This window comes from Megalobrama amblycephala, linkage group LG22, assembly GCF_018812025.1.
Source record: "Megalobrama amblycephala isolate DHTTF-2021 linkage group LG22, ASM1881202v1, whole genome shotgun sequence".
NCBI classification, from domain to species: domain Eukaryota; kingdom Metazoa; phylum Chordata; class Actinopteri; order Cypriniformes; family Xenocyprididae; genus Megalobrama; species Megalobrama amblycephala.
The window spans coordinates 3,066,512-3,080,237 of record NC_063065.1 but is presented as its reverse complement, the minus strand read 5'-3'; the positions used below and the strand labels follow the sequence as shown (position 1 = coordinate 3,080,237).

Here is a 13,726-nt window from a genome sequence, read left to right as displayed (position 1 = left end):
TGAGATCACTATATACTTAATATACACAGAATTTGTGGCTCAGATAAGGTCCAGTTTAGGTTTATTTCTTTGCTCTTGGCTGACATGTGACATTGCTGTGGCCTGCTTGTGGCTCAGATCTGGCAAACAGAAACGGCCCACACAAGGGCTGTAATTCATTGCAGCATGTGGGCCAGATCATCATGCCACATGTACCAGATGTGGGCCGGTTCTGGGCCGACACAATGTTGCTATGTGGGATGTTTAACATCATTTTTAAATTCAGTGTGTGTCTTCCGGTATGATCCGCTTTCACTTATTTTTAGATGTATAAAACAGCTCATTGTGCTGCTTGATATTGCAAACTGACGTATTATTTTAATGTATTGTCTTCATTATAAACACACTGGTCTGTAGTGTGAATAGTTTCACTGTTTACTGCAGTTTATTATTCTTCTCGTTATTTCACTAATGAATCTGAAATCTTGTACATTCACAGAAAACAGTCTATATCTGCACTGAAAAATAAGAAGGATACATATCTAAGCCTCTGGAATAATTACTTTATTTGTTTATGTATGCATGCATTCATATTTATGCATTTATTTATGCATAACTCTACAAATTACCATTGTAAACTCATGTTTCCATTTGAAAGAAGTTTCTGTCTTGGTCTGAGTATTTAAAGAGATGTTGCAGGAGGCTCAGGGCTCGATCCTGTGCAGATGAGCCCATTGCAATGTTTTTCTAACATTTTTCTAATGTCAGGTGTTCATTTTTTACTCTGTTTCTGAGCATTTGATGTTTGTATTGATCATCTTTGAGATGATTATGTAATTGGCATGATACATTTACCTGACTAATAAATTGTTACATTTGACTTTATTCTGACTTACTCTGAAATTATTGACTCCAGTAGATTACGTTAAGTCCATAACCCCACTAATCTACGCTCAGGTTAGTAACAGACTAAAGTACAGTTTAGGTGGAGCAGTGGGGCACACCAGCTGATATTTTAGAGCTCCGACTAGCACATTGGCATTAGTTAAGTATACTTAGACTGTGTATGCTAATAATGGGTTTTTTCCTTTTAGAGCAACAGAGTGTTGCTAGATCAATCTAAACAGCATGGGCCTCAACCTCTGGTTATGGTGAGATTATTGTAAGTGTCTGTGGGTAAACCACTGCGTGATTATGTAAAGTTACCACTAGAGGAAGCTAAATTGGTCAGCCTGATTTTATGGTAATGGTCATGGCCCCTAGTTAAAGTAATCTTACCTTAATTCGGTGTGTTCAGATCTATGGGGATTAAATAAACGTATTCTAGAATGAGCAAAGTGGGTACGGCCTCTAGAATATTAGTCATCGCCTCTGTCTAATGACCAAGACTGACGAGATTGTGCGTATGAGATCGTATGCCCGGCCGGTGCGAGACTCAAAGCGTTATAGGAATCCGAATGAACGAGTACAAAAAAGAGTAAAGAGTTAAATAGAGTAATTAAATGTATAGCTAAATTGTTATACAAATGACCAATAATCAATTGACATTCTAGACTAAATTCGAGGTCATAATAAAATGGAGTCAGATAAAAGTTTACTTGGAATTAAACTACTTTGCCACACTGAAAAGACCGAATGCGCAAGAAACCTTCCCCGCCCGGTGGAAAACCGCCATCGGGCCGATTGGGCGGGCCTTACACTACATTTGAATTTAAACTTATTTTGCGATCATTCAAAAAGTATGTTTTATATGTGTAGTATTAATTTAATCCAGAAGTACTACATTCACCATGTTGTCATTATCATGTGACCTACCAGCGTCAGTTGCGTCACTTCACCTCCATTCATAAATCCTCTCCCGTGGCCTCATGGGATAGTAAAGTGTCCATCGAATGCACACCGCAGAATCTCGCTGGAAGTAGTAGGTCATCCAGGGACTTTTTGCCTAGAGTTTTTCAAATACTATGTATTCGGACATAACATGTTGGTGTACTGTTTTTCACCTACTATATAGGGAAGTATTCGATTTCAGACGCAGAGCATCTTTGTATATTTCATTTCACAGGAAATGAAGGACGCATTTGAAGGAGCCTTCGTCGCACAGCAGAGACGCAACTGACCTCTGAATGTGGCCTTTGAAGGATGCAGCCTCTGAATTGGGACACAGCCATAGGGTTCTTCTCATTTATTATTTTTGCATCCTCATTTCCTCCTCTCACTTCTTTTCCTCGCGTCTTAGCTCCACCCCCTCAGGATGCGAGGGAAGGATACACCTGTGTATCTTCACTCATGACTCCCCAGGAAGGTTCCTCGCTCCTTATTCCTCGCCTCCTTGAGGTGTTTGATCGGTTTCCGGGTCACGGGCTGGAGGATGGAGGAGTGAGGAAATGAGGAAGCATCAATTTTTAGTATTGAGAAGCACCTATTATGTCTTTGGAAACAAGGGACAGTCTTCATGAGTGAATAATTGATTCATTCACTCAAATGATTCATTCAAAACACTATTTCATTCAGGAACTATTGTGAGTCACTCTGTGGTTTTTTTGCAAATATTTCAGTTGGCCGTACAAAAACAGACCAAGTAACTGTTAATATTGTGTCTAAATTTTAAGCTTCTTGTGTATTGAACTGTTGTACAGCAGCAAATTCACAATTAAAGCTCTGGATTATTAACATGTTTCTGAAGTCTCAATGAAACCACATTAAACCATCTTAAACCTGTCACTGCTGAAGCGTTTGCATAGAGAGAGTGTTTTACATGAGCGACACACGCTTCAGTGCTCTGCATGTGTTTATAACTCTGTCAAACATCAAACATGATCAACAACTGTTTTTCACTAGAACTGAACCTACAACCAACAAAAATGACTTTCAGCACCATATTGATCTGGACGCTGGCAGTATTATGTCGAGGTTTGTGTCAGTCAAGATTACAGACATTATTTACTTGTTATTTTTATGTGTTGTGAAGATATATGGTTGTAAAAGTGTTTGTGATTTCTAATCTTTCTCTCTTGTCAGAATCTGTTGGTCAGGTGACAGTGACTCAAACTCCCTCAGAGCTGCTCTCTCAAACTGGACAATCAGTCACTGTGACCTGTAAATTTAACAGTGATCCAGCCACTCTTAGCTGGTACTTACAGAAACCTGGAGAAGCTCCTAAACTCCTGATTTATGAAACAAACACCCTCCAGTCAGGAACTCCATCTAGATTCAGTGGCAGTAGATCTAACAGTGATTTCACTTTGACCATCAGTGGAGTCCAGACTGAAGATGCTGGACATTATTACTGTCAGAGTTTCTACTACAACTACATCAACAGTGAATATGTGTTCACACAGTGATAAAGAGTCGTACAAAAACCTCCGTCAGTCAGAGTCACAGTGACTGAACTGATACTGCAGCTGCTCACACACTTTCACACACTTTCACACACTACTGACACACAGAGGACAAACACAGGAACTACACATGTGCTCAAAACTGACAGAAATTCCACATCACTGCTTTCTTTCATAAACCACATAGTAATGATCCTGCATTTAAATATCAATATTCTCAGTTAAAATAAAATATTCACTGCTACTAAATATATGAAGTATAAGATATATGAATAGATATAAATCAGTTCTCTGAAGCAGACATGATACAGCAAATATTACAGTCATTTCATCTTTTCTAAATAAGGTTCAGTTTAATCTCAAACTGATTTTAAAAACATTGTCCACAAACAAACCGATGATTTATATGTAGAAAACAAATTTAAATGATCATTATTAATGTTAATCATAATCATAATTATCAGCAAATGTAAGTTCAAATTATGAATTTTTCAAATCTTTCTCCTTGTCTGATGATGACGCCTACAAAATTAGAATTATTTTGTCCATATCATCAAACTTTTTGTCGGAAAGTCTTTTATTTCCTGTCATTTTATTTGAAGCTGTAGTGATGTCATTTCCTTTCCGAGCGCATCACATCCTCATTCCCGACTCCGCATTCTGTGGGATGGTAGCTCGCGTGTGCGTAACCTAATCGAAAGTAAGTTTCATCCTGCACTAAGATGCAGATATTGCCATCGGATTTGTTTAGATGTTGTATACTCTCACCTGTTTTCATGTAACGTATATTATACGCATGGTTTGATACTTCCGTGTGTATTTCTTTAGTTAATAGGTATCCCTGACCATGTTATAATCCTTGTTAGACTGGAGATTGTTTCCTTTACATTATTTCAGCCTTAAGCTGTATTCTCGAGTGCTATATTTCAGTTCTTATGCCCTTTAGTCCTACTGCTAAATCGTGTTTAGCCTCTGTGTCGCTGTCAGACGCACCTAGAGTGTAATTCGACACTTCCTGGCCATGCGCCCCTCAGGTGCTGGGCGAATGGGGTGCAGTTGCGCTCACTTCCACTAGAGGGAAGCGAAGACCACCAAATCCATTTAGTATTCCTACTTTGCCTCATTAACCTTTCGTATGCCTGTATATTAGTTGTTTATGACTCCTTTCAGGTTATTTGACCAAATTATTATATTTCAATGTTTATTATTACATTGGATATTACTGTATACCTTTGTACATATTTTTATACTTTGTACATTGTGATTAATATTATTTCATTCTTTGTTTCTTTTATAGACCACACACATACACACACCCCACATATATACCTCTTTGTACATCAATGCTTGTACCCAAACTACAATATTAAAGTTTGCTGGAATAATTTCTCCGTGCCCTTCTCTCTGACCGGAGCCCTGTCAAAGGAAACTGCCAGACCAGTATTATCCCCTTCAGAGTGTCTGACTCTATCACACTTTTAATATTTCAATTTACCAAAGAATTATGGACACAATTATGTATTATAAGAAATAATTGAAAATGTCAGAAAATATTGCAATCAATATATTAAAAAACAATGAATGTTAGCAAATTAAAAAAAAACAAACAAAAAAACAAAGAAAAATCCTATTATATGTTCTTGAAGTTTTTCAAGTAGTGACTTCACCCCCCCTCCAAGTTTATCAAGTTAATAATGAATATATTATTCATAGGATAACATTATCATAACTACTAGCTCAGAAAAGCTATCATGCAGTTCTCAATGCATTGTTAGATTTTAATAGATTCTGATGACCTGTGACCTCTGGAGTGACCTTTGCCCTCTAATGAAGTTCACAGTGACATACTTGTTTCTCTTAGTAATGCAACTCTGTCATTTGAATCATCAGAAAGCCTGAATCTTCAGACAATTGAATCGATGTTTCTGACTCATAACATGAGAAAAGATCCTAAACACTGTTAGTTTTATGTGCCTCATCTGTCTAAACCATTTCCCAGATTTACATAGAGATTATTTGCATCGCAGCACAAGCTTCAGGAGGTTTTAAAGCTCTGTGAGTTTGAACAATGAGAATCTGAACCAACAGCAACCATGAGCTTCATCACCATCTTCATCTGGATGTTCACTAGCTACTGTTTCACAGGTGAGGAAATCTGAAGTTAAACATACTCTAATCTTCAGTGCTTGAAATATTGTCTTTCAGTAAATACTGAATTCTGAATGTTTATTCATTTTTCATGATGTAGAATCAGCTGGTGAAGTGACAGCCACTCAGACGCCTGCAGTGAAATCTGTTCGTCCAGGAGACTCAGTTACTGTATCCTGTAAAACCAGTACTGAAGTTTACCAGGGTTGGGGTAATCAGCCTTTAGCCTGGTACTTACAGAAACCTGGAGAAGCTCCTAAACTCCTGATATATTTAGCAAGCACCCTCCAGTCAGGAACTCCATCTAGATTCAGTGGCAGTGGATCTAACAGTGATTTCACTCTGACCATCAGTGGAGTCCAGACTGAAGATGCTGGACATTATTACTGTCAGAGTTATCACAGTAGTAATGTGTTCACACAGTGATAAAGAGTCGTACAAAAACCTCCGTCAGTCAGAGTCACAGTGACTGAACTGATACTGCAGCTGCTCACACACTTTCACACACTTTCACACACACTCAACAGCAGAAACACAAATATGATCTTAATATCAGCTTTGTTGAGCTTCATCAGTATTTCTTCAGATAAACAGAAATTCTTTTTGATGTTTTCATAATTTTTTAGATCATTTATGGTTTATTTATCCTCATTTCCACTCACTCAATATTTTAAAGTCATTGATATTTTTGATCATGTACTTTTATTATTTTTTCTTCCTAATCTTAGTTATACAGTAAAGATCTGAGGAACTGAAGCTGTCGATCACACAGCGAGAGTTTATCTGGACACTTCCCAAAACTCCTGTTATAATCAGTGACGCTCTTACACTACACAATCAATCTCTGACTGGATTTACATCGTGTTTGCATTGTTAGTTATGGTGAAAGCATTTCTGGAGTGCAGAAATTTAGTTGTAATGACGAGATCACTGCATTCACACCATCAACAGACTGTCTGTCATCTGCTCAGTTTCTCATCACTGCAACCTTCCCTGTGATGAACAGATCTAAATATAAGGCAATAATCAACACTTTTCACCATTCGTTCATTTAGACAGCTGTAATAGTAAAAATGTAGTGATAGTATTCGAGAAGGTTTCACATGTAAATAATCAGAGCGCTAAAATCAGAGTGGAAATAGCCATTTATTTCTAAATTATGACAATTATTTGATGTAAAAATCATATTAACATTATAAGTGCACCTCAGGAAACATTATCAATAATAATAAATCAGTTGGTGAAGCGACTCAGACGCCTGCAGTGAAATCTGTTCATCTAGGAAACACATTCACCATGTCCTGTAAAAGCAGTCCTGACGTCTATCAGAGTTGGGATCATCAACCTCTATCCTGGTTCAGTGATAAAGAGTCAAAAACCTCCGTCAGTCAGAGATTATCAGAGATCCAAACACTGAAGGGTTCATCCGAGACCATTTGTCTATTTAACCCCAAATTTATCTCTGTATCATCTAGATACCTGAAGACATCAAACAAGTGATCAACAGAATTTGGATTCATCAGATTGTTGAGAAGATATAGTTTTATAAGTGTATTGAGCCATGGCTAAATGAACTATCTTCTAAACGCTTTGACTAATTAAAATCCTTTTGATAACTTTTGTCATTAGTATGTGGTTTAGGAGATCGAAAAAAAAAAGTTGAATGGCAGACGAACTACAACATGTTGTACTAATGTTGTCCATTAGAGGGAACCACAGGAGAAGAAATCTACTTTTCTATCAGTTTCCATCAGTTTGAATGTTTGAATCCAAAATTCACAGAACTTCATACACATGGACAACAAGACTTTCTGAGTAAACATGCCGAGTTTCAGAAACTTTTTTTAAATCAGTCATTTATATGAATGGGATTCAGAGATGAAGGTCATAATACTAATGCTGTCCACCAGAGGGAGCCACAGGACAACAAATCCTTTCAGATCTCTTTATGAAAGTCTGTAAATGGTTCAATAGATTGACTTGTAGTATAAAAAATGCATATAGGCCTAAATTCATTATAGTTTCATAAAGTTTAATAAAGCCCAATATAATTAATTATTGCCAAAATACTTACAGATCATTCATTTTCATATTAATATTCATTTTATACTATACTATTGAAAACATATTTGTTGTTGACAGATGTGACTGAATGTATTGCCGTCCGATTGAAGGAAAGAGACAATATTATCTGTCTATTTTAATATAGTACATAGAATAATACTTCCATAAAGAGATACTTAAAGACTCATATTTTATTTGAAAAGACACATGGCCATTGCTGTACCGTCTACTACACGATTCAAAGTGTTTCTGGATTGAAGTTTCTGAGCTGTAAAAGATCCCAATAACAATTCAAGCTACAAGTTAATCCTATTATGCTAGAGGATGTTCATGTGCATTAAAGCTGTCTAAAGACCAAGAGTTTGTCTTACAATTACAGTCGAGCTGATGATCACTAAAGCACTTTTGCTCATGTGGTTTTGATTAGATGATGATAAGTTTCATCTACAGTTCATTTTCACTGTTTTTTCACACGAGGTTTGAATTGTTCTAAATTTTATGCTACATTTTAAAGTTCACAGTATATTGATGATTACATGATACATATTTGATGTTGTGATTGACAGGATGAGATGAACGAGCTCCTCCTGAACCTTCATTTAGAGCCTCATTTAAATACAGAATGAGTTCATTTGCATATTGATCAGATGCTTCAGTGCTCTGAGAGTGTTTATAGTGCTGTGAGTTTAACACTTCATCACTGACACACACAACAATCTTCATCAACATGACCTTCATCATCATCTTCATCTGGACTCTCGCAGCGTTTGCTCAAGGTTTGTGGAGCACAAGTTTGATATCAATTCATTTCTTCAAGTATATTGTCAAAGTTTTGAGTTGATTTTCTTCTTGTTTCAGAGTGTAGAGGACAGATCACCGTCACTCAGAGTCCCTCAATGACAGCAGCTCAACCAGGACAAACTGTGAACATCAACTGTAAAACCAGCAGTAGAGTGTATGGTGGTTATTATTTAGCCTGGTACTTACAGAAACCTGGAGAAGCTCCTAAACTCCTCATTTATTATGTAAACCGCCTCCAGTCAGGAACTCCATCTAGATTCAGTGGCAGTGGATCTAACAGTGATTTCACTCTGACCATCAGTGGAGTCCAGACTGAAGATGCTGGACATTATTACTGTCAGAGTTATCACAGTGGTGGTGTGTTCACACAGTGATAAAGAGTCGTACAAAAACCTCCGTCAGTCAGAGTCACAGTGACTGAACTGATACTGCAGCTGCTCAAAGGAGGATCTGAAACAACATCGTCACACAAACATCTGAAATAAAATCATCTAAATTAATCTGCCACTCTTAATAATTATAGAGGTCAGAAAGAGATTTTGTGCTCTTATAGATCAGTCACACGTTTGAGATCTGACTGATTTCAGTTGCTGCCTTTTATTAATAATAGATGTTAATTTTCATAATTCTCCATGGTTATTTGATTTGAGTATCTCATCCTAACATGTCATTTGTTCACTATACACTGTATTCATACTATATACTGCAGACAGTAAGAGTTTTATATCAGCTGCTGTTTTAATTGTAGTCCTGATCAACAGTTCAGTTCAGACACGCCTCTCCCTCCTCTGCACCAATCACAGCCTCCGATGAGAAAGAGCAAGATAAGAATATTAATTTGTGCTTTTAACTGAATTTTTATTGAAAACTTGTTCTCAAAACTATGAGAAGATACAAACTGGTATCTGATGATAACATGAGCTGATAAACCTCAGTGTAACTGATGAATATGAACAAACCTCTGATCCAATGGAGAGAAACTGGAACAGGAGAAACTTCTTCAGCTGGTGCTTACAGAAACCTGGAGAAGCTCCTGAACTCCTGATTTATTCCACAAACTGCCTCAACAGTGTCATTTACTGAAGTCAAACAGTGAATCTGAGCAAGTTAAACTCATATTTCATCATCAGGTGGAGTGATTGTGTTTCTCTCAGAATAGAGCAGATGTTCATCGTCCTCAGAGGAGTTTGATGATCCTGTGACTCCAGAAACACTCAAAATAAATATTGAGCAGAAAAACATGTAGAAAAGTGTTTTTCAAACTCAAATCAAATCAAACTTTATTTATAAAGCACTTAAAAACAACCGAAGTTGACCAAAGTGCTGTACAGAAAAATATATAAAACATAAAATACTCAACTCATACAAGACATAAAAACAAAAACAAATTAAGAAACAAATGTCAAAATCAGGTGTCAAAGGCCAAAGAGAAAAGGTGGGTTTTAAGAAGTGACTTAAAAGAAGACAATGAAGAGGCCCGTCTAACGGGCAGAGGCAGATCATTCCACAGTTTAGGAGCTGCTACAGCAAAGGCATGGTCCCCTATGAGCATCCGTTTGTTTTGGGCACATTCAGGAGCAGCTGATCAGCTGACCTGAGAGAACGGGTGGGTGTATAAGGGTGTACCAGCTCAGAAACGTAGGGTGGAGCAAGACCCTTTAGAGATTTAAAAACAAATAAGAGAATTTTAAAATGGATCCTAAAATGTATGGGCAGCCAGTGAAGTGAGGCTAAAATAGGGGAAACGTGCTCGTATTTGTGCGTTCCTGTTAACAGACGTGCTGCAGCGTTTTGAACCATCTGCAGACGAGCAACAGAAGACCCACTAACCCCCACATACAGTGCGTTACAGTAATCCAGCCGAGTGGTAACAAAGGCGTGGATTACTGTCTCAAAGTGTTGCCTCGAAAGAAATGGCTTTACTTTGGCCAGCTGCCTCAATTGAAAAAAGCTTGATTTAACGACTGCCCTGATCTGACTGTCAAGCTTGAGGTCAGCGTCGATTTTAACCCCTAGGTTAGTGATTGTTTGCTTGTTGTACTGGGCCAAGGCCCCCAAATCAACAGAAGGGGTCCCAACGGTGCCACCAAAAACCATCACCTCTGTCTTTTTTACATTAAAACTTAAAAAAGTAAGAGACATCCAGGCCTGTATATCAGCAAGACACTCGAGTAACGGTCCGACAGTGTCGTTCTCTTTAAGAGGCACATAAATCATCTGCGTAAAAGTGGAAAGACATGCCATGCTTCCTGATTATTGAACCTAGTGGGAGCAAATATAAAGAGAAGAGCAGTGGGCCTAAAACTGAGCCCTGTGGGACCCCACAAGAGAGAGGAGCAGAGGAGGACTCAGAGTCACCACAACTGACACAGAAAGTCTGACCATCCAGGTAGGACCTAAACCATTCAAGTGCTAATGCTTGATGCCCACCCACTGCTCCAAACGTGAGATCAGGATTTCATGGTTCAGCAGTTAAATCAAGAAGCACAAGAATAACACAATCACCAGAGTCAGTAGCTAAAAATATATCATTAAACACTTTTAAAAGAGCAGATTCTGTGCTGTGCAAAGTTTTAAAACCGAACTGGAACATTATTATGGGCTTTCAAAAAAGGCCATTAATTGACTGCAGACTATCTTTTCAAGGATTTTTGAAAGAAAAGGTAGTTTGCAAGATCTACAGGATCCAGACCAGGTTTTTTAATCAGAGGTTGCACTACTGCATGTTTAAAATTTTTAGGAGCCACACCTGAAGACAGACTGCTATTAACAACTGCAAGAACATATGGCCCTACAGTAGGAAAGACCTCTTTAAAAAAGCCGAGGAGGAACAGTATCATGTGGAGAACCTGAGGGCTTCAAATGATCAACAGTCTCCTGAAACACAGACAAGGTCACAGGCTCAAACCTGTCAAAAACAGCAGAACAGAGGACAGGGATTGAGGGGTCATAAGCAGAAGGTGAAATAAGAGCTCTAGTGGTAGTGACCTTATCAATAAAAAATGCATCAATACAGACAGTTTGCGGAGCATTAAGAACAGAATCAATAGTCTTAAACAAAACATGAGGCTTGTTACAGTTTGACAGAATAATTCCAGATAAATACTGTCTTTTAGCATCTTTCATAATTGTCTGATAATGACGCCAGCAGTCCCTTAGCATTTGAAGTGATACATGCAGTCTGTCCTTTTTCCATTTGCGCTCAGCTCTACGGCACTCGCGTCTGACAGCACGAGCCGTGTCATTCAACCAAGGCTCAGAGTTAGTTTTAGGCTGCCTAATTTTTTGCATTTTGAAATGTAGAATCTATAAATGTTCAATAATATAAAAGCAATATCACACTTGTAATCGTGATGTTGGTCTGATATTGGGATTAAACAGCGCTCCTGTTCATCTGATGTTGCTTCATCAATAAAGGATTATATTAACATGTGAAATGTTTTGTGAAATCTCAATGAAACCACATTAAACCATCTTAAACCTGTCACTGCTGAAGCGTTTGCATAGAGAGAGTGTTTTACATGAGCGACACACGCTTCAGTGCTCTGCATGTGTTTATAACTCTGTCAAACATCAAACATGATCAACAACTGTTTTTCACTAGAACTGAACCTACAACCAACAAAAATGACTTTCAGCACCATATTGATCTGGACGCTGGCAGTATTATGTCGAGGTTTGTGTCAGTAAAGATTACATACATTATTTACTTGTTATTTTTATGTGTTGTGAAGATATATGGTTGTAAAAGTGTTTGTGATTTCTAATCTTTCTCTCTTGTCAGAATCTGTTGGTCAGGTGACAGTGACTCAAACTCCCTCAGAGCTGCTCTCTCAAACTGGACAATCAGTCACTGTGACCTGTAAAACTAGCAGTGATCCATACTGCTGTTATGGAGATGGGAAAGGAAAACCTCTTCTTAGCTGGTACTTACAGAAACCTGGAGAAGCTCCTAAACTCCTGATTTATTATACAATCAAACTCCATTCAGGAACTCCATCTAGATTCAGTGGCAGTGGATCTAACAGTGATTTCACTCTGACCATCAGTGGAGTCCAGACTGAAGATGCTGGACATTATTACTGTCAGAGTTACCACTGGATCAACAGTAAAGATGTGTTCACACAGTGATAAAGAGTCGTACAAAAACCTCCGTCAGTCAGAGTCACAGTGACTGAACTGATACTGCAGCTGCTCACACACTTTCACACACTACTGACACACAGAGGACAAACACAGGAACTACACATGTGCTCAAAACTGACTTATGACTGAAATCACCGTGATCTGTCCTGTGACAGACAGGTTTGATTCAAATATGCTCAGAATCAGAGACAACCTGATATCAAATCAAACAAAAAAAATAATTTATCTCAGTTCCAGTGTTCAATCCCCTGATAAACTTGCCTTATAAAACTACAACTGAAACTTCATGAGCAGAAGTGAAAGTGTTCCAGTTGAGAGCGTTGAACCAATCAAAGAGTGAAACTGTGAGTTTGAGGTGAAAATCACATTTGCATTGGCAGGTTTAGTGATTGTGATCCTCTCAGAATAGAGCAGCTCCGTCTCCAGTGACCATGTTCAAACCCCAAGAGCTTCATTTGACATTTCCTGCTAAATGCAGCTGTTCTCAACTATTACAATCAATCAAAAGCAGCTGAAACTTTAGTGCAGGACTTTGAATGAACGACACACTGATCAATGATGCAGTCGGACACAAATGTAACGCGTTCAGAAGCTTTATTGAATGAACAGCAATGGCAGCACATTGAAAGACTGCTTCAGTATTGAGCTGTAAATCACGTGACTGCTGCGAATCCTGCCGGATGCTCAGATACGGCTCGTCTGGACCGGAGAAACATCAGCACTGGGAGCTCTTGAGGAACGAGGCCTCGTGATCAGCTCCGTCATGTCTTACTCTGCAGACGAAGCGATCCGCGCCTTCCCAGCGTGCTTTGCTGAGGCTCAGGACGCTGCTGCGGCTGTAGCGTCCGTCCCGCTCGCTCTCTGCGCTGGTCTGAACCCCCTCGGTGACCTCTGACCCGTCCAGCGTCCAGCTCACCGTCGCCCCCTGTGGAGAGTAAGAGCTGAGCAGGCAGAGCAGTGCGGCTGAGTCTCCAGAGATCTGCAGAGAAGAGGGCGGCAGCAGAGACACGGAGGGCTTCACTGCGGGACCAGCTGCACAAACACACACAAACAACACCAACGTCTTTAGATCATCAATTAGTCAGATGTCACACACAGTAATGGAGGAAAAATCACAATCATTTCATCTTTACAGAAATTCCACATCACTGCTTTCTTTCATAAACCACATAGTAATGATCCTGCATTTAAATTTCAATATTCTCAGTTCAAATAAAATATTCACTGCTACTAAATATATGAAGTAT

General features: G+C 38.7%; 4 gene segments (V, D, J or C); 3 read left to right on the top strand and 1 right to left on the bottom strand.

Moving 5' to 3' along the window:
- The first annotated feature begins 5,401 nt into the window (after window positions 1–5,401).
- On the top strand, window positions 5,402–5,894 carry LOC125257880. The segment is given in 2 exon segments: window positions 5,402–5,465; window positions 5,569–5,894. Coding segments are annotated over 2 exon segments (378 nt in total).
- Window positions 5,895–8,259: 2,365 nt separating this feature from the next.
- Window positions 8,260–8,707, top strand: LOC125258576. The segment is given in 2 exon segments: window positions 8,260–8,308; window positions 8,391–8,707. Coding segments are annotated over 2 exon segments (366 nt in total).
- A 3,068-nt stretch (window positions 8,708–11,775) lies between these two features.
- On the top strand, window positions 11,776–12,601 carry LOC125257833. The segment is given in 2 exon segments: window positions 11,776–12,009; window positions 12,118–12,601. Coding segments are annotated over 2 exon segments (444 nt in total).
- A 455-nt stretch (window positions 12,602–13,056) lies between these two features.
- On the bottom strand, window positions 13,057–13,625 carry LOC125258575. The segment is given in 2 exon segments: window positions 13,057–13,511; window positions 13,613–13,625. Coding segments are annotated over 2 exon segments (330 nt in total).
- Between the last annotated feature and the right edge of the window lie 101 nt (window positions 13,626–13,726).